The sequence below is a fragment of the Euphorbia lathyris genome, chromosome 10 (assembly GCF_963576675.1).
Source record: "Euphorbia lathyris chromosome 10, ddEupLath1.1, whole genome shotgun sequence".
Lineage (NCBI taxonomy): Eukaryota > Viridiplantae > Streptophyta > Magnoliopsida > Malpighiales > Euphorbiaceae > Euphorbia > Euphorbia lathyris.
The window spans coordinates 62,075,502-62,102,718 of NC_088919.1; the positions used below are offsets into that span (position 1 = coordinate 62,075,502).

A 27,217-nucleotide genomic window follows, 5' to 3' on the forward strand; every position below is an offset into this window, starting at 1 on the left:
TAAAAAAAATATTTTTTTAATAATAAAAATTAAAATTTCTTTAAAAATAATAATTAATATTAATAAAATGGAGCAGACTTGATCAAATCATTTTATTTTTATAAATCTCTAAATAGAGGGGTTTAACGGATTTAAACCGGACAATCATAATTTTTCTATCCAAATCTAACTTATTGGATACGAGTCTAAATGGACTAGACGAGTATCCGAACTTTCATTATTAGTTCAGTAATTAAGTTTTGTATAGACCTGTCCATAGGTCAGTTGGGCCGGACCTACCGAGCTTTCATGTAAAAATGCTCAATCCAAGCCCAACTCAACCCACTATTAATTTAAACGGACTCATATCGGGCTGGACTCGGGTTTAAAAATCAAATCCCAAGCTCAATCTATATAACTCACTTAAAAATATATACATAATTTTTAATTATAAAAATAAATTTATACTTAAAATTAAATATATATATATATATAAATTAATAATTAATATTAATAGACGGGGCAAACTATTTTTATCAATCTGAAACCGTTAAAAAAAAAAATAGATGGGTTTTTACAGACCTAAACCGGACTGAACTTATAATCAATTTTGATTGTGCAAACTTAGACCGGCGAGGCGGATAGCCGTGGACAGGTCTAAATGTTTTGTAGGCAAAAGCGACGAAAAACCGAGCAAGCCAAACTCTGCGTTTTGCGTATTCAAATATTCGTATCGTCTCTTCTCATCTCTCCCTGCTGCCTGCTCTTGGCGTCTCGCCTCTCTTCACTTCCTCCGTTGTCAATGACTCGGCTATCCTCACCTCCTCCTTCCCGCAGCAGTCCAGCTCCGACACTGCTATTAGTATGCTTGACAGCTTGAGTTAAAGTACTCTCCCCTCTCTCGATTTCTTTTAATAATCAACATCTTAGTCCTATTTTTTCACATATATGGTTCTTTTAATTCCAATTTGAGCTAGGTTAATCAACTTGAATTATTGTATTCAGACAATAATTTGGGGGTTTTGAAATTGGGCATCTGTTACTTGTGATTTATGGCTTGCATTTGATGAATTAATTTTGTTTTCGGTATGTTTAGAACAAATGGGTCTAGTGATACAAATTGGTGTTGAATGTTGATGCAGAATAAAAATACAAGGTTCAGTGTTAGAATTTTTGGTTCTGTTATTGTTTTCACCGTCAAAAGGGAACTACTACTCTTCTTTCTTCAGTTCCATCAATGGAATCTATCGTCTCCTATATTTGGGGTTTTGATTTTTCTTCTTTAATCATCTAATCTGATTTTAATTTCTCAATGTGTAAAAGAATTCTGTATTTGGTTGCATATTTTTTGGTACTTTTTGAAATTGAATATCAGATAGGAACTTTTATTAATTGTGATACTTTAGAGCAAATGATCATATTCATATATGAATAACTATTTCATCAGGTTACAAGTTCTTAATTTTGGTTAGAGAAGATTACCTGATGAAAATGCGCTGCTGTTTCCCAAGGAATTTCTGTGCTTCTTCGCCCCCTTTGGGTCCCGTGCAGCTTCCATCTCCAATGTACGTGACATGTCTTCTGCTGTTGTTCTAGTATCTATCATTATGTAGCTTAAGAAACGATTTAGTTAGTTTCACTAGAGCTCTATTTTGATGTCCAAATACGGTTTTTCAAGACTTAAATTGCTAGTGCTTAATTGGAATCTGGTAGCTTTTTTTATTGATTTTCTTTTTTGGTAGGGAAACTCATTTGTGGTATGTTGTGCCTGATGAAGTCAATAGTGGGTCAATTCTGAGTCGATACATGGAAATTCTGTCTCCAATTGAGAAGGAAAATGTTTTATGCATGCCTGGAGACCAGCTTCAGAAAAGAGCACTCTTAGCTCGTACCTTGGTTCGCACTACAATCGCCAGATGTAGGTCCTTGTTATTAATTTTTCCCTTTCTTTCGCATTCTGCTGTCTGGTCTGGTCTGGTTAATCCTTTCTTTCTTAATCACTTTTGTATGCTAGTCTTTTTGCTGTTTTTGCATATAGTTCAAAGATCTAATCAATTTAATAATTTACAGATTACCAATTGTCATTTTTTACTCATCTATAGTCTTTTTGAAGTGCAAAGTTTGGTATTTAATGGTTAATCATTTGTAACCAGCAAGCATGCTATCATAAAATGTGCAATGTTGCTTATGGAACTTCATCTTCTTTGAAAGCAATACTTTGATAAGAGTAGACAAAGTAAATTCTTTGACTCTTGCATATGTAATAGTGTAGGCTTATACAGCTCAAGCCCATTTTTTAACAAATATGGTGGTTGAAAATAAAGTTTGGGATATGGGTTTTAATTTAGATATCATATTATCAGGTACTTAGAACTTTTATTTGTGCTTAGACTGTAGAGCTCTCCAGATCAATTTAACTTGTTTGTTATTTTTTGATATGCGATACACTGCTTATATAGGTCTTTGAACTATATCTTTTTATCATTAGATCAGATACGTGACCATGTTGATCCAAGATCTATTAAATTCCGGAGGAACATCCATGGGAAGCCTGAGGTTAGTGTATTATCTCTTTGATTGACTAGTAGTAAATAATTACTTTCTAGACTTATCTACTTTCCATCCATCTGCTTGAAGCTCATCTTTGTTTCTTGGCCAACTTGATTTTTCCATAGAATAGGTGGAGTGGCAAACTGATCATGGTTGCAGCCCACCACCATTACATTTCAATATCTCACACACTTCGTCTTTGATAGCTTGCGGAGTAACTACTGGTTCACAAGTATGTGCACTTTTTCTATCTTTATGTTGCTTAAATTGTTCTTGAAAAGATATTGAATTGGAACTTATTTAATTTGTGATGGTAGATTGGTATTGATGTGGAAGAGAAGCAACGGAAGATCAAAAATAACATATTAGCTTTTGCACGACGTTATTTCTCATGCCACGAAGTGAAATTTTTAAGCTCTATTTCTGATTCTGAAGTGCAGCGTCAGGAGTTCATTAAATTATGGACACTCAAGGTTAGCATGCTGCATGGTGTTTAAACCGTACCTAAAAACAGCAACTAATGGTTAATTCGAACTAGGTGGTTCAGCTATATGGATTACCACTTTACATTTAGTTACAGTTCTCTATAACATTGTTAGAGCGTGCTCATTAGGATAGGAATATGCAGTCTACATCTAATATTTTCTTAATTCTTTTGAGTAAACGGTTGTCTTTTCACTTGTTTTATTTCCTTTCTGATTGATCTCATCTGTTAAAGGCGATTAATTTTCCATTGTAATTTTCAAAATTCATGACTTCATCTAGCTTCCAAGGTGTTTTCTGTCATGTCTCTGATTGATGTAAGCTTTTGTAGGAGGCATATGTGAAAGCTTTGGGAAAAGGCTTCTCTGCCGCACCTTTCAAGACTTTTAGCATTCGTGTAAAGGCGGCCACTAAGAGAGGCATTGTTCTTCCTCAGTCTTTGGATAATGAGGTATGCTATTAAACTCCAAGCAAGATCTGAGTGCAAGCTAAGAAAGTACTGCTAGATTCTTAAGTATATTTCTCGTGCTTTTGGATAATGAGTGTACATGCGTATTCCACCTTAATCCGCCTTAAGTAAAATAGAGTCTGCATTCTGAACATCAGATGCTTCAGTCTGATCTTCAAGTTTCATTGACCTTTCCTTTTTCATTCTTAAATGTGCAATCAGGCATCTGAGATAACTGTTGAATCAAGTGATGATCCCCTCAACCTCTCAGACATTTGGCAGTTCGCTCTCGTGGAATTAGCGGGTTCACATTATGCTGCTATTTGCATGGAGAAGGATAAAACCAGCGAAGCTGGGATGGAAGCTCCAATAAAACTAACTGCTTGGAAAACCATTCCTTTCGCTGAAGATGAGTGTGTTTCTGGAACTGACACGGTACTACCCATAGGCCTACTCAGACAATTCTAATTATATGATGCAAAATTTTCATTACTGTTTCTTGTAGAAGGTGAAAAACTAGATAAAAATTATTCAATCTTATTATCTGAAAAATGAATTACAAGCCTATTTATACCGTTCGTTATATCAAATGCCACATCAGCACACGAGCTATACACTATTCTTCTCCTATCTGAAACTATGTGAAACTGTATGAAAGTAACTACATCATACTCTCAACAGTGTTGAATTCTGATTTTTTTTTTTGCCTAAGCTTTACTTGACTCTTTTACTTGACTCTTCTTTGTCTTTCAAAAAATACTGAATTTAATTTACATTAATCCATTTTAAGCTATTAAGATCACTTATGCTTCCGGCATTATTGCTATCTCTTTTATCCTATGCTGATTGTCACGCGCGGCTTTTCACTATCTGTCGACCGTGTGACACTAGTAATCCTGTCCCAATTGCTAGTCAGCCTTACTCCAATCTTGCTAGTGCAAAGTAATGCAACGGAGAGGAAAAACAGGATCTTGCAAAAGTAAAGTGAGGAATGCTTTTTTTTTTTTTATTGAGAATAAAGAATGCTTACAAAGGTTAGGAATACAATTATACACTCCAAGGCACTCAACTTGCCAACTATTTTCTCTCATGCAAGTGGCACGCTTACAAATGAGCCCTGATGCTCAATTTATAGGCATACAACCAGGATCATTTTGATTTAATGGTTCACATAAAAACCCTAAAAATATCTCTAGACTCATTTGGCAAAGTGTAGGGGCGGTTATGGGCGCTCCCCTCGAAGGTTGTAGGCAGTTCTGGGGCGTTGTAGCAGACTCTGGGTCTGTGGCTCACTGAACAAAGGTTCCATAGGTGAAGCTTCCAGGAGTCTCCCGTAGGTTCTGGCAGCTTCTGGGTGCACTGCTTGTGCGCTCCACCATCCCGGGGTTACCTCTCGCTTAATCTGAGGCTCGTTGGGCCTGCTGTCCAGTCTGGCTTGCATGCGGGCCCATTGGCAGACTCATATGGGCCTGTGGACTTTTCCCACGCCAATTCTTCCTACTTTTAATATTTTTCCGCACTTCCCAAACATCATAGGTTCAATATGACCCCAAGGATCCACATATCAAATATGAACGCATTTAGAATCCTCCAAGTATCATTGTCGAAGGCGAGCGTTCAATGGAACACAGCAATGTCTTTTCCCCTAGGTTTCAGGTTGGTATAAAACACTATTGGGAGAGCACTCTCTTTGCTCATCTGGCCCCAACAGGAATTGCAGGCACGGGCCCATTGCCCGGCTGCACTGTGCATCATTGCACACAAACTTAGCCCAATGTCCATCAGCTTGTCCTGCAACGTCTCGATAAACAATATAATAACGAAATTGCCCCTGAAACGTTTCTCTTAACCCAATGGGCGTATGACTTGGGCCTTCTCTTAGACGAATTTAGGCGGGCCGTGACATCAAGCTTGGACGGAGAGATTCACAATGCTTTGACAATAGCCAGGATTGACTATATTCAATAAATGAATCAACAGTAAGTTTATGACTACATCGGAATCTAACTTTGATTTCATACTCAATTTGTGACATAGCAAGGAAGGACTACATGTGCAATCAAATTTCATTGCACAAAATATTTCAAATACGTCTTTACGCAGTTAATTCGAACAAACCTGTTGAAAACGATTGCAATATATTATGTGTTCACAGAGGCACCAAAAGAAAGGCAACGATGTCCTAACCTCAGCATTCTGCTCGTTTTCATGTTTACCGGATTCGAAAAAACTCTTTTAACAACGTTTTTCGTCCTACACAATACCCGAACTTAGGACCTTACTTAAGCAGAATGAGCTCCAAATCACTCCATATGCCACAAATGTGTACGGCTTTCCCGTTAATGTAAGCTGCGAGAAATGACTTCGCTCGAGTTTCACCAGTAACCTTTGCAAGAACACATTCCATTCCAGAAATGATGGAATCGAGTTGCATCTCTAACTACAAATTTATGATTCACAACTTTGCTAACTAACTTTATAAACAAGTGACAATCTCCACATATTCTAAGATTCTTTATCACAACAATCTCTGATCCTTCCATGGTGTTCAGAATCCCAAATGTAATTGCCAATTTTTCACTGTGCACACTCGTAGTATTTCGAAGTTCTTCGTCTCTTCTTCCTTCAAAATCCTTGCCGTACTCATCAACTTCCTTTACCAGCTTTTCTAACTCATCCAACTTCCGGTATATTTCCTCGTGTCGAGGATGATTTCTATCTCCAGCAAAGAAGAGGTTAACACTCCCATTAAATTCAACGTAGCTACAACCCGGGTCCTTTTTGAGCTTCCTCTCCCTCATCATCACTCTAACTCTTAACAACCCATCCAAATTCCTTGCCTCAGTGTATATATTAGACAACAATACGTAGTAACCGATGTTCGTAGGTTCAAGCTCAACAACCTTCTCAAAAGCCAACTCTGCTAACTCTACATTTTTATGGATCCTGCAAGCACCTAAAAGTGCTCCCCAAACTGCACCATCAGGTTTTACTTTCATAGACTGAATCAGCTCTCGAGCCTCATTCAACCGACCGGCCCTGCCTAAAAGATCCACCACACAAGAGTAATGCTCCGGACCAGGTTGCAACATGTACTTACTCTGCATTACGCCGAAATACTCCAACCCTTTATCAGTCAATCCGGCATGACTACAGGCATATAAAACACTCACAAATGCTGTTCCATCAGGCCGAATTCCTGCCCTGATCATGTCATCAAAGAGGTTGACCGCAACCTCTCCTTCTCCGTGCATTCCGTATCCGCCTACCATTGCAGTCCACGAGACCACACTTTTCACTGGCATACCATCAAAAATATCCCTAGCACTTACCAAATTACCACACCTAGCATACATATTGATCAGAGCATTGTTCAGGAAAGGGTTTGATGTTAAGCCAGAAACTTTCATCTGCTCTTCTATCTCCTTACCGACATCATGTGCACCGAGATGAGCACACGACGAAAGAACCCCAGAAAAAGTTACCGGATCAGGGTAAACCCCTCTTGATTTCATCTCCTTATAAAGCTCCAGAACTTCAGTAGCTAAGCCATTTTGGGAGTACCCATTTATCATAGCATTCCAAGTAATTAACTTTTTTTGTGGCATCTGAGTGAACAACTTCCTAGCAATTTCAATTTCCCCAAATTTCGCATACATTGTAATCAAACAATTTCCAACAGATAAATCTAAATTCAATCCAGATTTCACAGAGAAACAATGAATTGAAGTTCCCAATTCCAAATTCCCCGGAATCCCACATACAGGAACTAACCCTAACATAGTAACACCATTAATCTCCAAACCCAATTCTCTCATCTCCCTAAACAAAAACACTGCATCTCTTACTCTATTGTGCAAAGCATACGCAGCTATCAACGCATTGTAACAAACTGTAAGCTTATTTGATTGAGGATTTTCATCAAACACTTGGCGTGCATCATCAATAAAAGAACATTTACTGTACATTGAAATCATGGAGGTCTGAACAAAGGGTTCCAGTAAACACCCGGTCCTGATGACATGACAATGGAGTTGTTTTCCGGTAATCGGAAGAGAGAGGGCGGCGCAGGATTTGAGGGCAAATGGGAATGTGAAGGCATTAGGGGAAGAGCCAGAACGGAGCATTTGGAGGTAGACAAAAAGCGCATCGTTGAAGAGAGATTTAATTGCTAATTCTCTTAATCGAGTATTCCACTGCGATGAATTGACGGCAATGGAGATTCCGGCTGTGGTTGACTGGAGTTGGTGATATAGTTTAGCCTTAACGGCCATGTGATGGAGAGGTTGGGAGAAAACGACATGAAGCTTCGCGTTTTATTGATTGGGTTTCGTTGAGGTAATGTACAAATTTGCCCCAACATTTTTAAAATACAAATACACCTCATACCTATTTTGAGCGTTGGCAGCAAAATTAAAAAATTTGATGATATTATAAAAAAATTTAATTCTTCAACTTTTTAACTGTGAGTCCATTTAATGAGGAGAGGGAAGGTGAATGTCTATAGAGAGAAAGCTCCGAAAATGATGATTTTGAAAAATAAAAAAATTGGTTCCATGTTAAATATGGTACTAAACAATTTTAACTCTTAAAATTTTTCATTTTGAAGTCTTTAATGGTCATTTTTATAATGTCAAATTAAATGATCATTGTTTTTAGCAAAACGAAAATCCTCGTTTGGAAAAAAAAAATTAGATATCAGTTTGACAAAAGTATGGACTAATTCATAGATCTTCGGGAAGAGTAGTTGTCACACCCGATCTTAGACAACCTCAATCGACATCGAGCGTGAAATAGAAAGATCATAATCCATACCAACTACATTAGTCATTCGAGGACCTCAATATATATTTACCAACTCCATGATATTACACCTGAAATACCAAAGAACCATAATTCTAACAATAAGCAGCCAACTTCCAAACATCGTCTAATCAGTCGGTAACCTTCTCTATATCCTGTACTTTCTCACCTAAAAACATTAAAACATTTAAAAACGTGAGACAAAAATCTCAGTAAGAAACTATCAGCTATAAAAACCAACTTTACTTAACATAGCTGTATATATACATTTATAAAGGATTTAATCAAAACCTTATACTCAAAACTTAAGTTCATATAACTTTATATTTATAATGCATTTTATCAAAACAAATAAATGTTTTATCAAACCCAGTTGTAATCAAATAAATGTTTTATCAAACCAACTCGTAATCAATCAAACGTAAAACCTTATATCAAAATCAATCATAACCGAAAACATAATCCAAATGAACTTAAAACATTGTATCCATCCTCGAGTTTCTCCCCTTAAGTATCAATCCATAACCACATATATAGTCGAGACGTCTCTTAACATTGCCTATCCCATATGGTCTTACCCGACACTTCTTTGCCATACCCAATAGGTCTTCAGACTGTGTACACAGGTCATGTCCCTCACTGAACATGGTCTTCAAATATAAAACCACCGATCCGGATAACTCTCGATGAATATAAAATCATAACGTGCTCAAATATACTTTCACAATCAAATTCCAAACTATTTCATAACCAAAAATTATTTGGTTTCAATTAGCCCTCTTGTATCATAAAAATCATATTTGGACTTCAACCCAAAATAATAACAACAATAACCGCAACAGATTTCTCAATCAAAAAACAATTCGTAAGAAATCATCAAATTCATTTTGAATCAACCAAATTAAGCCTTAAAATCAACATAATCAAGTAAAATCTGAAATTCACATATAAGCATAATCAATAGCTTCATTTGAACCGTAATTTTACAATGAAAAGCAAAATCATAAAAAACCCCAATTTTACAAAATTCCTGCATAACCCTAAAATATCAATTTCTGAAAATTCTTTGATTATATATATATATCTATATACATAAAACTCAAAATATAGTTGATAGTTACTTACTTTGGCTAAAATACACCCGTTCAATTCTCTTCTAAATCCTATCTTAGACGTTTCGCTCCAAACATTGTCGAAACTCAAAAACTTTTCAGTTAGGACTTAGATCTATACATAAGGATGCTATGGTTTTAATTTCGAGTGATTCGGACGATCGAATCTTCGTAAATCAAAGAAACGGTGGAGAAATGGTTAAGAGAAAACTGATGAATTTGAAATGAATTGAAAAAGAAAAGAAACGAAAAATAAAAAGAAAAGGATGTGATCACCGTCTAACCATTTGAGATATATATCTCAAATATGAAAAATATCAGGTTTGATCCTCCATCTTTCTATAATCTTTTAAAAATTACCTTAAACTTTTAACTGACACCTAAAACCATCAAATTAACTCCAAACTTCTCCCATAGCTCTAAATAAAAATCACACACCCAATAATTATAAGATATATTAATATCAAAATATAAATTCTAGAATCTTAGACACGGACGTGACAGTAGTCTCACCCTAAACAGGATGTAACGAAAAGAGAAAGCATAAGAGTTTTCTTTTTAACTTTACCCTTTTATAAATTTTGTTACATGAATCTAGCATTACTCATAGTTGAGAGTTTTTATATTAAGCATGTGATATTCTATCACTTAGGATCTCCAATTCATATTTGGACATGTATATTATCATCTCTACATAATAAATAAAATAGTAAGACCTCTTATAATATGTGTGGATGTACAATGAATTAATTTCTTGTATTTGATGATCAGAATCAAAACTAGAAACAACAAAGCCTAGGGGACATGGCTTACAATCTAACCCAGTCTATTAAAAGAAATAATTCATGGCTTGGTTGTTAAAACCAATCCGGTCCATTAAATATTGAATTTGAATAAGTTGGGTTGTGTTGAGTTGGATTGGTTATTAATTCAAGGGATAAGGTGCAAAAAATACACCTAATGTTTAAAATGGTACAATTTTACTTCTAACGTTGGCAGTCAAGAGCAATTTTACCCCAACATTGTCAAGTTGGATCAATTTTAGACATTATTATAAAACACAAATATTTTGTTCCTTATTCTGCACCAATTGCATATCAGTTTGTTTTAAAAAAAAGATTTCATATTTTCTGTGATTTAATAATAGAATTGGAGATTAATATTTATAAATTCGGTAATATTTTGCATTTTTTTTTATCCAACTCGTACAATAGACAGTATATTTTTAAGTTTTTTTTAAAAAGAAAAAATTCACGTCTAATTATATGTTTATGATATGTTACTAATGAGTGATAAAATGACTCACATGTGAAGTGTAGATGACAACATTCATGACCGAGAAGACAGTTTGATGAATTATTTCTCAAATTGGCCCCATTTGATAATGTTAGAGATAAAATTGCTCTTGCCTGTCAACTTTATGGGTAAAATTACATTATTTTAGATGTTAGGGGTAAAATTGCTATTAGCTGTAAATGTTAGGGGTATTTTTGCACTTTATCCCTTAATTAACTTCAAATATAAATTTATAGCTACTAAACATTAGACTAAATTAATGAATCTACAAATATTTGTACCAAATAGAACCTAAATGATATTAATTTTTGAGTTAATTTTTTAAAAAAAAAAACTCATGTGCTTTCACGTTTTCGTATATCGATACATGTGAGTTTTTTTACTCCAAAACAAATGAATTGACACCTTTAAAATAGAGCAGTATTTTAGAGAATTTTTAAGTCACTTTTTTTACCTTTTCAGTGAATTTTTGACCCGCTTCTTTTTCTCTGGACTTCCAGATTTCTAGAACTAGAATTTTCTGAAATTTCAGATTCCTGAAAAAAATTTAAAATTTAATTTTTTTGAAATTTCAGAATTTCTAAAATTTTTGAAATTTTAAAATTTACGAATTTCCAGAATTTCTGGAATTCTAAAAATTTTGAATTCTATATTCTTTTTAGAAATCTGGAATTCTAGAAATTTTTAGAATTCCAGAATGTTCAAAATTCCATAATTTCTGAAATTTGAATTCCAAAATTTCATAATTTCTAAAATTTCTGAAATTCTAGAAATCTGAAATTCTAGAAACTGAATTTTTTGAAATCTGAGATTCCAGAATCTAGAATTTTTAAAATTCCAGAGTTTCTGAAATTCCAAAATCTGAAATTCTAGAAAATTCTCAAATTTAAGAAATCAAGAATTTTAGAAATTTGAAATTTCAGAAATCAGAAACTCCAGAAAATAAAAAAGAAAAAAATAATACCAAAGTATGTTTTTTTAATTTTCAAAGTCAAAATTTTGTTTTTCTAAAAATAACATCTGCCACATTAGCTATCTAACGATTTCAAGTCATTTTTTTAAATTTTACTAACGACACAAACCACTGGGTTTTTTTTAGGGCAAAAAATATTAGAGATACCGATCTATGAAAACATGAAAAAATTAACTTTTAATTTTGTAAGTTTTTTTTATGATATATAATTTAATTTTTCGTTGAATTAGAGAATATTATTTTGTATTTTAGATGTTTTACATGGGAAATAAAAATATATATTTATTAACTATTAAATAAATGAATGTTTGACGAAATTATTTAGGCAAAAAGCATCATGAGGCCCCTGATCTTTTATTGTTTAGTACATTAAGCTCTCGAGCTTTCATTTAGACACATTCAACCTCTGATCTTTCATTGTTTGGTCCATTAAGCCCTCGATCTTTCGTTTAGACACATTAAACCCTTGATCTTTCATATATGGGTGTATTAGGCCCTTCCGTAAATCAATTCATATATAGGTGTATTAAGGGTTTGTTTGATTCAACTGTTAGCTAATAAATGTTGCTTTTGATGTTAGTTGTTTGTGACTGTAGTAAGATGTTTGTTGTTGTTGTTGGTTGTTTGTTATTAGCTGTTTAATTATTAGTGGTTGGTAAAATTATACTGAACTGTTGCTGTTAGTATTTAAAATGTCTAATATGGACATGTTTTAAATTAATCAAAAAATAAATTACAAAATAATAAAATGTATTATATAAATTAATAATAATAAGTTAAATAAAAAATAAAAAATTTATTGAACGTTCGATAATTATGTTCTAAAAATAAAAATTATGTTAAAAAGGAAACACATTTTGTGGAAATAAGAAGGATAATTTTGTCAATAACAAGTAACTACAAACAACTGTTCATGAAAAGTTCTAAAAAAGAGCTTTTTGTGAGAAGCTCAAAAATGTTGCAGTGTCCAGAGAAAATGTTAAACGCTGCGGTTATATAAATCTAACCAAACATGCCCTTAATACATCCATATATGAATTGATTTACGGAATGGTCTAATACACCCATATATGAAAGATCAATGACTCAATGTGTCTAAATGAAAAATCGAGGGCTTAATGCACCAAACAATGAAAGATCAGAGACTCAATGTGTCTAAATAAAAGATTAAGGGCTTAATGCACCAAACAATGAAAGATCAAGGGTCTCATGATGCTTTTTGCCAATTATTAATTGAGTTGTGGCTACATTCTTACATTTCATAAATAAATAAATAAATATTTTTTTAAAGAAACTATATACAATGAATGGAAAACGACATGAAAGAATAATTCTAGTATTATATTACATTTTAGAATAACGGATTAATTTTGATTTAGTTGATGAATAATTTAAATTGCATTTAATATTTCTTAATCTAATCTAATTAAATCCAATCCAAACCAACCCAACCCAATAAATAAATTAGATAATAATATATACGTTGGGTTGGATTTATGGATTGTGTATATTTTATACAGCTCTATGTGGATCCATATTACACATGACAAAATATATATGGAATATCCTCCACTCGACATGAAGAACCGGATGCTTCTAATAATTTCTTCATGGTTCGACACGTTGAATTCAATATATCTACACTTTCTTATATACTAAACAAAGATTCCTCTCTTTTTATCTGTTCTTATGTATCTCAATTACATAAAATAAATAAATAAATAAAGGTATTAAAATTACAACCGACCTAATTATATGCCACCAAATCGACATATAATTTTAATGTTTGAATTTAAGTGATGAATTATTTTTAGATTAACACGAAATTGATATATAAATTTTTAGATTGAGTTAGAGTTTTGATGAGGACATCTTGCACTCATACGCGGAGCGTGAGATAGAACACGCGGAGCGTAAATCCGGAGCCAAGAAGAAAGGAAGAAAACTACGCGGAAGGGAGATCACTAAAGCATTCCACGCGGAGCGTGGTGTCCAGTGCGCGGGGCGTGGATCGAGCCTTCGGAGAGAACTAGTTCCAAGAGGTCATATACGCGGGGCGTACTCTCAGGGGCGAGGAGCGTGAAGGCCACCAGCGAGAGTCTTCCAGTCCAGAAGTTCACTCACGTGGAGTGTAAGAAAGTCTACGCGGAGCGTGCCCAACCCGAAGAATACTTCTCCTCCAAGTTTTGGCTGTTAGGAACAAGTTCTGCCACCCTCTATTTACTGTTTTGCCACTCCCTAGTTACAACTCTACCACTCCTATATTTACACCTATGCCACCTCCTTTATTATTACCCCATTTTACCCCTAACCTTACTCTTTAATTAATTATGTTAGGTTAGCCCTTTTATGTAATTTGTCAATTAGGTTTGAGATTGTATAAATACAACTCTTTCTCTTTGTAATAGTTAACTTTTTATCAATCAATATTATATCTTCTTCCTTGTGAAGTTTGTTAAGGTTTTCACCTTTAATAATGAGGATTTCATTATTCCTATAGATTTAGTCCGTAAAACCGAGATTAACTCCTTCTAGTTTAGCTAGAGAAGAAATATCTTTGTTAGCTTACGATTAAAACTAACACGTCCCGAAACCGATATGTATTAAGTTTAGTTATTAATTTAAAAATAACATAAAATAATATAAATATTTAAATTTATTGCATCTCATATTAGATAATAAAAGTTCATTAAAGTATAATTATTACCTGCAAATTCAATTTCAACTCCTACACTTTTTTTTGAAACACAACTCCTACACTTTTACTTGTTCCTTAAATAATACTTGTAAATATAATTAGACATGTTTAGGGACCAATGGCCCGTCCAGCCCGTCCAGATCCGTAGACAATGTGACGAACGTGGTCAGTGTAAACTTAGAATTAACCTAGCCCGGTCCAATCCCGAAGATACCCGTTGAGTTATTGGATTGAGCTTGGAATTTATTATTAAAGTCCATATCAGTTCGACCCGGCCCGCAACTTATTTATATATACTATTATTTTATATGAATATAAAGGTACTACAAGAACAACCTATTCAAATTTAGTTTATTTAATAGAAACATTATCTACCTGCTGTGAAAATAATTCTTTTAAGTTTGTATTTTAAAATTTAACTATTTCACAGTTCATAAGTTTATAATAAAACTTGTTAATTTAAATTTATTATTAGTGAAAATAAAATTCCATATTTATGAAAAACAAAATATAAGCGAGTTTGGGTTATGCATGTGATTAAAGTTTTCTAATTCAGCCCTGTCCGGTCCGAACCCAAGACATATTTACCACAGGCAGATTTGGGCTTGGACATGCGTTTTTTTTATTGTAAACCCCGGTATGGCCTGGTCCAAACCCAGCCCGTGAACATGTCTAAACATAATACACAAATCCAATATGATATTATCATACTTTTATTAAAACCAAAACCAAGACTCTGTTTCTTCAATGACAGATAGAGGAATAACTAAAATATTATTGCAATCCTTACTATTAAAAGTTGCACGTATAAGAGCTTCATCACAACGCCTTTGATTTTCATAAAATAGCATATCCACAGGCGTCTGCTTCACAGCTTCTGAAAGCACATACACTGTTCTCCCAGCCAAGGGTCTCTATCAATTATAAGGTTTTGACCGAAACCTATCCTCCTCCTACACCCCCTCAACAACACTGAATTTATCTCCCAAATCCTACTCCAAGCAAAACTTTCATTCGAACTCCTACTCCATGTCCCGGAAATACTTTACCTTAAAAATACGAGATACAAATAAATTCGAATGTATGATAAATCGACATCCCTATTTCGGTAGCATAGTCATATTAAAATTTCTCTAACTTCTTAAAATTCATTCCATAAAAAACCTTTTACTCACATAACCTATCCAACATGTATGCTTTAGCACCACCCTTTTGAAAATTTCTCAACATCCATTTTCATTATTTGGATATAAAATAGCTCAAATTAAAATAATTTTATTATTTCTATTTGATAGATGATAAACTTCAACGGCTATGATTTAACCAAATCAAAAAGAACTTTCTGAGCCCGCGTAGTATCTTATACTCTCTCTCACCAACTAGATAGAGTGAGAGAGCAGAAAAGATTAGAATAAAAAAAGAAACGATTTCTCAGAGGATAAAGAGCAGTGAAGTGACGATATTAAAAAAAGCTTGGAGATGGAGGCCATAAACTTCTCGACCGTTGCCTCCCGCCATTTCTCTTCCGCTTCTCTCTCCATAAACAACACCAGAAACTTAAATCTCCCGAAATGCGCCAGAAATTCCTCCAAATTTCGTTCTTCGTGGACTGGTTCAACTAAAGTCACTTCACTTTCTTCCAGAAATTCGTTCGCTGTAAGTCCATCCTCATCGATCAATAAACTTAAATGTCTTACCTAGAAAGTAATTTGATGCTTTTGCTTGTTGTAAACAGAGGGAGATATGGGGCTGGGTGAATTGCAAGAGTAAAATTTCTTTCAGAAAGGATTTTCGCGGCGTGGTAAAGGCGGAAATGTTTGGGCAGTTAACCACCAGTCTTGAAACGGCTTGGAGCAAGCTCAAAGGAGAAGGTTTTCAGCTTTTTTTTATATGCTCTTGATTAGGGTTGTGGACGAGTCTAGCCGAACCCTAGGTAGGCTTGGTATTGGCTAGTTAATATCTCGAGTCTGAGCCCTCTCGAACAGAGCTTTGATAAGCTTTGACCGAGCCGTGCTTTATCGAGCTTAACCGTACAATGTATAGAATAATTTAGAAAGAAAAACAATCATGTCGAGATTCTAGAATAATAGAGGGTACTTATTGTCAGAAAACACAACTCAAACAATGAAATATATATTTAAGTTTTGTAATGTATTTTGTTCCTTGTCAAAATCTAATTGTCTAGTAAAGACTCAAATGTCTAAGTTTTTTTTTTGTCATTTTTTATGGGTCAAATCTTATTCGAGTTGTAAATTGTGATGAAAACTAATAATAACCAATGAAATATATATTAAATATATATATAATGAAATATATATTAAATATATATATAATGAAATATATATAGTAATTAAAAATAATCGAACATGTTCGTAAGCTTTGAGCCGAACTTGAGGAAGCTCGGACTAGTTCGTTAGTGCTCGAGCTAGTCCCGAACTCGAGTCAAACCCTATCGATCGAGCTTTCACCGAGCCCGAACTTGAATAGTTTGCGAACTACCAAGCCTCGTTTACACCTCTGCTCTTGATCCCAAAATTACAATGTTCTTTTCAAAAACTCATATTTTGCATCTTTAGGTCTATTTTGACATTTGAATTTTGGTTTTTGGGCTCAGAGGTTTTGACGAAGGAAAATATTGCGGAGCCTATGAGGGATATTAGGAGAGCTCTACTTGAAGCAGATGTGAGTAATTTTTCTATCAGGTACTTAAGGTTATTAGGGTAAAAAATGGACTGATGAGGCTATTCTGGTTTCAGGTGAGTCTTCCTGTTGTTAGAAGGTTTGTCCAATCAGTTAGTGACCAAGCTGTCGGTGTTGGTGTCATTCGAGGAGTTAAACCTGATCAGCAACTGGTCAAGGTCAGGGTTTCTATATACTAATTGTAGTAAAAAAGTGACAACTTTGGAGTTCTTTTGTGGAACTTATTGGTGATTCTTAGTCTTTTTTGTTGATAATTAAAGATATGGGATGTGGTTCAGCTGGATTAGGCAAAATATGTAGTTCTGGAGTTTTAACCGGAAAAAATGAGAAGGTTTTGATGGGTCAGATATAAATGGAACTTTACTTCTTATCCCTGGGTTTCTAATTGCATTTGTTGGTTTGTCTTTAATGTAAATAGAGGTTACTGCAAATCAAGTCTTTATAATCATTAACTCATTATCAATTTGTCTTATCCTTCAAATTGAAAGATAAAGCATCTCCCAATATGGCAAAATGAAATTGCTTTTCGTTTCTTTCAATCGCAATTCGTTATGTTCCTTCACTTCTTTACCTTCCAATTCCATCAATGCTAGAAGTCCCAGAAATTAAGTTGGGTACTCATGATTTGTCAATTATCTGATCTTGATGCAATTACATACCCATGTATCAAACTAAATTGATTGAAATGTTGACTATTGTGTCATTTTATTGTTTCTTCTCTCTTATTATTATTTTTTTCAACCTGTTATGAGGTCCTTGTTATTGCAGATTGTACGTGATGAGCTTGTGAAGTTGATGGGCGGAGAGGTGGCTGAACTGGTTTTTGCAAAATCTCCCCCATCTGTGATATTATTGGCAGGTCTACAAGGAGTTGGAAAGACAACAGTTTGTGCAAAGTTAGCTAATTACCTTAAGAAACAGGTTGATTTTGAAAGGCTTAGACCTTTTTACTTTATTGTGTTGCCACATTGTGCACGTGCGGAATTGTACCGGTATATAATTCAGAATGTTTAACTTCGTAATTGCACAATGTTTTCTGCAGGGGAAGTCTTGCATGCTTGTGGCTGGGGATGTGTACAGACCTGCTGCTATTGATCAACTTGTTATTTTGGGGGAACAGGTATTGGATTTTCATTTTCAAGAAAATGCTTTTGCACACCATACAGACAGCTAGTATATGGGTTCAAGTGTTTGTGCTGCTTCTTTTTCTCACTAATCCCTTTTATTCTGTATAAGATGTCGAATTAGGAACAAATAGAAAATATGTACATAATTCTTTATTAGTGGAGACGGGTACTCTTCCGGCTACAAATGCTAATCTCGTCGGCTAGATGCAATATATCTTCTTGTTTCATGCTTGAAGATGAGAAATTAATATCCTTACCTGTGTTCACTATTCAAAAACAAGGCGCTTGGACCGCCTAGGCGCTCGAAATCGAGAATCCGCCCCGATTTTCTCCGATTAATCCCTCTAGACATTTTTTTTTGCCCCTAGGCGATTTTTAGCCGCCTCGGCTCCACCTAGGCCGCCTTGACGATGCCTAGACCGCCTAAGCGACGATGAACAAAAACATTTTTTTATTGTGAATTTATTTTTTGCTTTATTATAATTCACTTTTGAGTTTGTTTCAATGATATTGTTGTTGAAATGTTGATGCTTGCATATTTTTAAAGATATATGTTACAAATATACGTGTTTTTCTATATTAAATAATATATATTATTATTTTTAGATAGTATAACACATTTTAATTGAATTTATATAACAGTTTGTTGATTAACAAATAAAAACTACAAAAATTCAAATCCAATTAATCCCTGATTAATCCTTGAGGGTCCTGTCCGTCCGACTAGAGCCTAGCGTTTTTTACAACCTTAGACTGTGTTTCTTATCAACTGAATGCGAATTAGCTGCCATTCTTTAGAATACAATATGAAAATCACCACAGCAAGCTAAAATGATCTCTGTTTGGTTATCTATCTTTGCATAAGGGATCATTTGTTCCTTTTCTTTTAATTGGGCTACATTACTATTCTGATCTTGAGTTATAGCTTGTGACAGGTGGGCGTGCCTGTGTATACAGAAGGGACAGAGGTTAAACCTTCCGAAATAGCTAAAAGAGGCTTGGAGGAGGCTAAAAAGAAAAACATGGATGTGGTAATAGTAGACACTGCTGGAAGACTGCAGGTAAATTATACGTCTTAAACATGTTTTACGATAACTACTCCAGTTGCCTTTTAACAATCTAACTGATGTTATAGTTCTCATATCTTGATCTTAACTCTTAACAGATAGACAGGGGAATGATGGATGAGCTAAAAGAAGTGAAACGGGTCCTTAATCCCACAGAAGTACTGCTTGTCGTGGATGCAATGACTGGGCAAGAAGCTGCAGGTTGTTTCCTTGCTTTTTAGTAGTTAAACTGATATTACAATTCTCAGTAAGGGGTTAAACTGATAATACTTATGATTACTTTATAAAATTACCTAATTAGGGATTTTTTTTTTTTTAAAATTCACAGCTTTGGTTACGACCTTCAATCTAGAAATTGGAATTACGGGTGCCATTTTGACCAAGCTAGATGGAGATTCTAGAGGTGGTGCGGCTCTGAGCGTTAAAGAGGTCTGCCTTATGGTTTCCCTAGATTTGTTTTTGCTCTAGAGCTTCTTTTCGAAAGAAACAACTTATTCTCAGATAGTACTGCAAATTCTACATAATTTTATCTACTCTAATGCATTAGTGATTGTCAGATATTAATATGAAGTGGACCTTTAACTATCAGCTAGGAATCGAACTCTGGACCACTTGGTCAAACTGGCTCTGATACCATGTCATGGAACCATTTGAACTAAAAGCTCGAGCTGATAGTTAAAGGTCCATTTCATATTAATATCTGACACACCCCCACACGCGAATGCCCACTAGGCTTGAAGCGTGCACAACATAGACCCAAATTACCATGTCCCGCAAATAACTCAACAAATGGGGCTGCCAGGAATCGAATCTTGGACCACTTGATCACACTGGCTCTGATACCATGTCATGGAACCGTTTGAACTAAAAGCTCGAGCTTTTAGCTAAAACGGTTCCATGACAGTGATCATACAAAATGGATTCCTTTTTTCTGATAATGACTGATGGTAAATCTTTACATGTGATGAAGGATTTCCTATGTTATTGTACAAAGTCTAATTATAATGAGATCTAATGTTCTATTGTATATTTAATAGTTGAAATGTGACAGGTATCAGGGAAGCCAATTAAACTTGTCGGGCGGGGTGAGCGGATGGAGGATCTTGAACCTTTCTACCCCGATCGTATGGCTGGGCGCATTCTAGGAATGGGAGATGTTCTCTCTTTTGTAGAGAAAGCACAAGAAGCTGTAAGTTTTTGTACTGTCCATTTTATATTTCCTTGAAATGGATCTTTATGCAATCATGTGTTCATTTGTTTATATAGATGCGCCAAGAAGATGCTGAAGATTTGCAAAAGAAGATAATGAGTGCCAAGTTTGACTTCAATGATTTCCTTAAGCAAACTCGTGCAGTTGCACGTATGGGTTCCATGACTCGCGTCCTCGGGATGATCCCGGGAATGGGAAAGGTAACATTTAAAAAAAAAAAACTGCTTTTCAGTGTTCTTTATTGACTGGCAGGTAGATCCAGTGTTGTAAATGAGCCGAGCCGCTCATGAGCGGCTCGGCGGTTGGCTCGATAAAAGCTTGGCTCGACTCAGCTCGATTTGTAAACGAGCACTCGTGAGCACGATTTACTGGCTCAGTTTGTAAACGAGCCGAGCTTAAGCAGGCCAAAACTCGGCTCGAAAGCTTGCGAGCAGGCTCGATTAGAACATTTATGAAGAAATTTTAGTTTTGTGTTAGTTAATAAATATCTAAACTTAATATTATTTCATTTGCTATTAGATGAGTTCGTTCATAATAAATCGTTCATAATAAATGAGTAATAGACGAACTATTTGTAACCATCTTGTTTATTTATTCCAAAACTTTGCTTATGAGCTTGTTTATATACATAATTAAAGAGCTATTTGCGAGCAAATTTCATAAATTTAATTAACAATTTACTCACAAACAATTCATGATTAGATAATTTTCTTAATGAACTAAGTTCAAAGAGGATTTTGGGCTCGAAACAAGTTCGAAGCTCGGCTCGAGCTCGTTTATTTTCTAATGAGCTGAGCTGAGCTTGAGCAAGCCAAAGCTCGGCTCGGGTTCAAGCTTGTTAATTTCATAGCGAGCTGAGCTTGAGCAGACCAAAGCTCGGCTCGGCTCGGTTATAGCCCTAGTCTACACTATACTTTTGGAAGTGATTACTGTGTTCGTGCACAGTGCATATTTTTCCGGTTCAATTGGTTGACTCGAAAGTATAAATTCGTTTTGAGCTCATGTAACTTTCCTATTTTTATGTAAACAGGTTACTCCCGCCCAAATTCGAGACGCAGAGAAGAGTTTAAAGATGATGGAAGGAATGATCGAAGCAATGACACCTGGTATCTTCTTTCTACTCTTTACGAAAACCAGATTTGATATATAAAACGTAATTTAGACAAGTTAGAAACATGCTTAATGATACATAAAGTAATAGTGAGACATTACGAAAAATCATCATCATCTTTTGCCTGTTCTTTACAAGGTTTATGTCAATCAAGTCCCATCTGAAACAAGTATAATGCTTCATTATACTTGATTCTTATTGTATCTCGGAGAGTTCTGTAAGTCCAATAATTGAAAAGATCTGTTCATTGGAAAGAGTTCTAATTGTGTGTATTAACAGAGGAGAGAGAGAAGCCAGAACTGTTGGCAGAATCTCCTACCAGAAGAAAGAGAATTGCGCAGGAATCTGGAAAAACTGAGCAGCAGGTATGCTTGGTTGATACTCGATATGAGTTTTTGTACTGAATTTACAAACATTAACTCCATTCTTAGCTATGCAATATAATTTTTGCTATGACTATTAGGTGAGTCAACTTGTTGCTCAACTCTTCCAAATGCGTGTCCGTATGAAGAATCTAATGGGCGTTATGGAGGGAGGATCTATTCCTGCTCTGAGCAATCTTGAAGATGCACTTAAAGCTGAGCAAAAGGTAATTCTTAAAATCTTCCTTGCTTAACATGAGATACAACAACATGACTAACGAAATGAGAACTGTAAACAAAGGCCTAACTCACCCGAAAAGTTAATTTAAATGAGGATTGGGTCGCATATATAAAGAGTCTTACAGCTCCATAAGCAAGCAATGTGAGATACAACACACAGGAGTAACCCGACGTTGATTATAAGGCTCTGATACCATGTCGCACAGAGAATGAAGAATACTTGTTTATATTGAATTGAGAAAGGTTACACACACATATATATCTATTAGGGATGTAAACAGGTCGGGGATTCCCCATCCTCATTGGGGATCCGCCCCGTGGGGATCCCCATACCTGTCCCCGATATGCCCCCACGGGGATTCCCAGATTAATTTCACGTTTAACATTTTCTTTTTATGATTCTTTTTAGAGTTATTATGCTAGGTGAAAATTTGTTCTTTCTTTTTATAATTTCATCAAGGAATAAACTAGGAAAGAATCAATCTCATTAACTCTGATTCCTATGATTAAGGGAGAATTTCTAATGTACTCCTGGAGTAATATATACCCTACCAATTAAAAGAGGGATAAAAGACCACATTGTGGGAGATGATTGGTGTTAAGAAATAAATGTGTACAAATCGCATCGATTAATTGGTCAACATTTATTGTCATCTAATCCATTTGACCTTTTTTTTAGGCTCCTCCTGGTACTGCAAGAAGGAAGAGAAGAGCAGATTCCAGAAGACAATTTGCAGACTCGGCTTCATCATCGAGGCCACATCCTCGTGGTTTCGGGTCAAACTAGGAGCTTAATGTGACGGGAAACATAACTATGAATTTTGGCAGATGAATATTCATCGTGAAAGAAATAGATGCTCCGGGTTGTATTCAATTGTAACATAACTAAGTTGAGTCAATTTCCCTTTTTTTTTAATGAAAAAAACAATAAATTAATGAGCCAAATCATGGTAAAATTGTAACAATGAATCAGAAACATAACTCGGTAATAAATTAAAAAAAGAAGGGCAAGTGGATAAACGAGAAGACTGTGTTAACACATGTGACATCCCATTCGTTTGTCGCCGTATCCATTTGACTGGGTAAGAGTCATATGATGTTAGAATCGATCGTATTTGAATAATTCTGTCCCTAAATTCAGAATCATCAACAAAACTAAAATTTATTGCGTCAATCACTTGTTTAGCATCAGATTCGAAAACCATATTCCTTATTCCATCAGTTTTTAGCTATTGCATATCATGTAATAGAGCTTCGGTCTCACATTAACAAAACTAAAATTTATTGCGTCAATCACTTGTTTAGCATCAGATTCGAAAACCATATTCCTTATTCCATCAGTTTTTAGCTATTGCATATCATGTAATAGAGCTTCGGTCTCACATTCTCGTGTTGTCGGACAACATAACAAACCCGCACATCTCACCATTACAAACTGTCTATTTGCATCTTATACTGCTGCTCCCATCCCTGCACGACCATCATCGTTAAAGCATGCGACATCAACACAACACGAGAGAAATTCTTCCGATGGCGGGTGCCAAGCCGTGCAACCAGCAGATGAAATATTTTCTGCTACTGTATTCCCGATCCGATGTTCTCCCGTACCAGTCCGATTCTTCAAGGCATTTGCTTCTGGCCAATCATTAAGTACTGTGCAAGTTTGAGCCACTATTTGATCTGTTGTGCGAATCTCATACTGCCAAAAACGAGTATTTCTAGCCTGCCATAAACTCCAGAGGTGCATCAAAAATGTTTTTACAATTTGTTCCGGTGCTGCTCTAATCATATTATGAAACCATGATGTTAGGTTCTCAGCTACCGTCGCCTCTGCATTAATTCGTTCCAGAAATCCCGCCTTCTGCCACACTCTTATAGCTCCTACACATTCAATAAAAAGATGACATTCATCCTCCCAAGGTTCGTTACATATCACACAAGTACTACATACCTGTAACCCACGAAATTGAAGATTCACACGCGTTGGGAGACAATTGCGTGCTAATTGCCAACCAAAATGTCGGACCTTTTGTGGAATTTCAGCATACCATAATTTTTTCCAGGCTCCCTGAACATGAAATCTTTTACCTGCTTCCAACGTTGTAGCCAATCGGTGAGCATTTTTCACTTTGTAATGTCCCGAAGAATGGAATTTCCATATTAATCGATCCTCACTACTCAAAGTACCAACGGCCAGTTTATGAATTTCTGTAATATCTCTATGCTCGAAAATTTCCTCCAACAGCTCTTCATCCCAATCCCTGGAATTATGGATAAACAAATCATTAACTTTCAAATACTCCAACCCTTCCACTATAGAGGTTCGTATATAGCCATCTGTTGAAACACCTTTCCACAAGATTTTGATTTGACAAAATCATCCATGATTAAGAGGCAATTAAATTTAGATGCTTTGATTTAATTGTACTAATATGTTTGTTGAATATTGAGTGCAAAAATATATAAGGTAAAAGACAGGACAAAAGTCAGCACAAGCGAAGCTGAGTAGACAAGAACTCAGCATGACAGTATGGAAGCTGAGCGGAGTTAAAGTTCAGAAACAAAACAAAGCTGACTAAAGCTAAAGACCTCGTCAGGAGCGTTTAAACAAAACGGAGCTGACCTTGGAGGAACTCAGCATGAACCATGAACAAACGAAGCTGAGTATTCATCAGGACAGCATGAAGGATCCGTTCTACTAAAAGACAAAGTCTGCCAATCATCTGCACCAATAATTGGTACCTCGAAGATACCTAAGAAGACTGATTCCGAGAGTCATGGGACGTTGGATTATTGGAAACAGACAACTGTCACAAACAAACAAAACAGAGGCTAAAAGACAACCTGACGCCTGAAGTAAAACAGAAGCAGGGAATGGTGTGCAGTCTGAAGATTTCCAGAAAATGTTCCCCAAAAGAGCCGTTTTGGTAGCAACGGTCAAACCATTTTAAACGATCAAATCCACATGATTTAGCCTATATAAGGACAATCGAAGAACCAAAAAATATAGAGAACACTGAGGTATCAAAAGAAAAATACAAGAGAGAAAGTTTCAAAAGCACTCAAATACAAAAAGGAATCTTACACCGACGTTTCTATTCTATGTGTAAAAGCTAGATTGAGTTGTAATCATCTAAAGTGTTCTTTAGTTCAAAAAAAAAGAACAAGTCAGTGATCAATAGGAATATTGAGAGTGTAAAGCTGAGTGCTTGGTTGTAAGCATTTCAGCAGTAGAGAAATCTAGGTGCTGGGTTGTAGCACTTAGTAGGAGTTGAGTAGACGAATAGAGGAAGGTACTCTTGCATATTCAACTGCCTTATAATTGGTTTGTGCTCTACCATTAAAGAGCTCAGTATTGGATTCAAAAAGCCCGGAGGACTCTGGGGACTGGACGTAGGCAGAGAGGCCGAACCAGGATAAGTAATACTGAGTAATCTCTAAACTCTCTCTTATAACTGCATTTGTTGTTTGCTTTATTTACTCAGCATATAAATTGCCTAAGCTGATCCTGAGTAAGTAAGTGGTGCTGAGTTAGAAGCTGACCTCCAAGAGTGTCAATTCCTAACTCTCAAGGAAACAACTTTGGTCAACATCTGACTAAAGCTGTCCTGTGATATATCTCACCAAGCTGACCAAAGGCTGAGTTAATAAACTCTCAAAATAACTTCTGGTCAGGTCAATCAAAACAAGAAAAAGTTATACTAGTTCCTAACCCCCCCCTTGGAACTAATTATCAGGGACCAACAAGTGGTATCAGAGCCTAAAAGCTCACTACCCAGAGATTTAACAATCTTGAGGTGATCCCTAAAAATGGGTGAGAATAGCACTCGTTTCCTTCCTGGAAACCAAACAACACAGATACTTCCTGAGGGATTATCAATCACTAGACCACCCCTATTCTTTGGATCAAATTATACATTCTGGAAGAATAGGATGAAGAACTTTATTCAAGCCACAAACATGAGTGCATGGCTTGCAATTGTTCAAGGTCCACATGTGCCATACAAAACTATTAACAATGACAAAATTGTTAAGAGTGAGGATGAGTGGACAGAGGATGACCTCAGAAAATTACAAAATAATGCTTCGGCTATAAACATGCTTCACTGTGCTTTAGATGCTGCAGCATACAATAAGATTTCAGGTTGTGAGTCAGCACAGGAGATTTGGAAAAAGCTTGAAGTAACCTATGAAGGCACAAGCAAAGTTAAGGAGTCTAAAGTCAATCAACATATGAGACTCTATGAACTGTTTGAGATGAAGGAGAATGAAGACATCTCAGAAATGAACGCAAGGTTCACAAACATTATAAATGAGCTAAAAAGGCTTGGAAAGAACTTCACTGAAGAAGAACAGGTAAAGAAAATTCTGAGAAGTCTGCCCAAGAGCTGGCAAGCAAAGAAAACAGCCGTAGAAGAAGCTCAAGACTTGACTACCTACAAATATGATGAGTTGATCGGATCCCTGCTGACCCATGAAATCTCTATGAAAAACTTTGAAGCCAAAGAGAAAGAAAAATCAGAAGATAAGAAACAAAAATCCCTTGTCATGAAAGCTGACTCAACTGAAGCGGAGTCAACTGATGATGAGGAATTGGCCATGTTCACCAGAAAAATGAAAAAGCTGTTCAGGAGAAATGATAGAAATGGCAAAAGATCATTTAGAAGAAATGATAAGTACAAAGCTGAGTCAAGTGACAAGTACAAGAAGGACAGCTCGAAATCTGTCACATGTTTTGAGTGTCATCAAACCGGACACATCAAGTCAAGCTGTCCCAACCTCAAGAAAGAGAAGAAAGGAAGCAAAAAGGCTATGGTAGCCACATGGAGTGACAGTGATGAGTCAACATCATCTGAGGCTGAGCAAAATGAAACAGCTAACATATGTTTTATGGCAGATGATGGAGTTGACCAATCCCAATCTGAGCATGCTGACCTTTCTGATGAAACCGACCAAGAGAATCACAACAATGAGGTAACATCTTTGCTTTTGCTTAGAAATGAAATGGTAAATGCCCTGAGTGACTTATATACACTAACTAAGAAGTGTAACAAAAAG

At 35.6% G+C, this 27,217-nt stretch overlaps 3 protein-coding genes across 3 annotated transcripts; 2 read left to right on the forward strand and 1 right to left on the reverse strand.

Annotated features, from left to right (window-relative positions):
• Positions 1–623: 623 nt before the first annotated feature.
• LOC136208353 (uncharacterized) lies at positions 624–4,050 on the forward strand. Its single transcript, XM_065999193.1, has 8 exons — positions 624–865; positions 1,427–1,544; positions 1,722–1,897; positions 2,468–2,535; positions 2,660–2,761; positions 2,847–3,002; positions 3,344–3,463; positions 3,683–4,050. Exons 2-8 carry the CDS (start codon positions 1,465–1,467, stop codon positions 3,926–3,928), a joined length of 948 nt encoding a protein of 315 aa, XP_065855265.1. The 5' UTR covers positions 624–865; positions 1,427–1,464; the 3' UTR covers positions 3,929–4,050.
• A 418-nt stretch (positions 4,051–4,468) lies between these two features.
• LOC136209917 (putative pentatricopeptide repeat-containing protein At3g11460, mitochondrial) lies at positions 4,469–7,783 on the reverse strand. The gene has a single exon (XM_066001550.1). The coding sequence runs from the start codon at positions 7,732–7,734 to the stop codon at positions 5,836–5,838; it is 1,899 nt and encodes a 632-aa protein (XP_065857622.1). The 5' UTR covers positions 7,735–7,783; the 3' UTR covers positions 4,469–5,835.
• A 7,960-nt stretch (positions 7,784–15,743) lies between these two features.
• LOC136209500 (signal recognition particle subunit SRP54, chloroplastic) lies at positions 15,744–23,104 on the forward strand. Its single transcript, XM_066000972.1, has 15 exons — positions 15,744–15,998; positions 16,078–16,213; positions 16,957–17,024; positions 17,099–17,200; positions 17,811–17,963; positions 18,085–18,162; positions 19,105–19,230; positions 19,335–19,437; positions 19,565–19,665; positions 20,288–20,425; positions 20,503–20,646; positions 21,477–21,552; positions 21,837–21,922; positions 22,021–22,146; positions 22,839–23,104. The coding sequence occupies exons 1-15, from the start codon at positions 15,822–15,824 to the stop codon at positions 22,944–22,946; spliced, it is 1,722 nt and encodes a 573-aa protein (XP_065857044.1). The 5' UTR covers positions 15,744–15,821; the 3' UTR covers positions 22,947–23,104.
• The last annotated feature ends 4,113 nt before the right edge of the window (positions 23,105–27,217 follow it).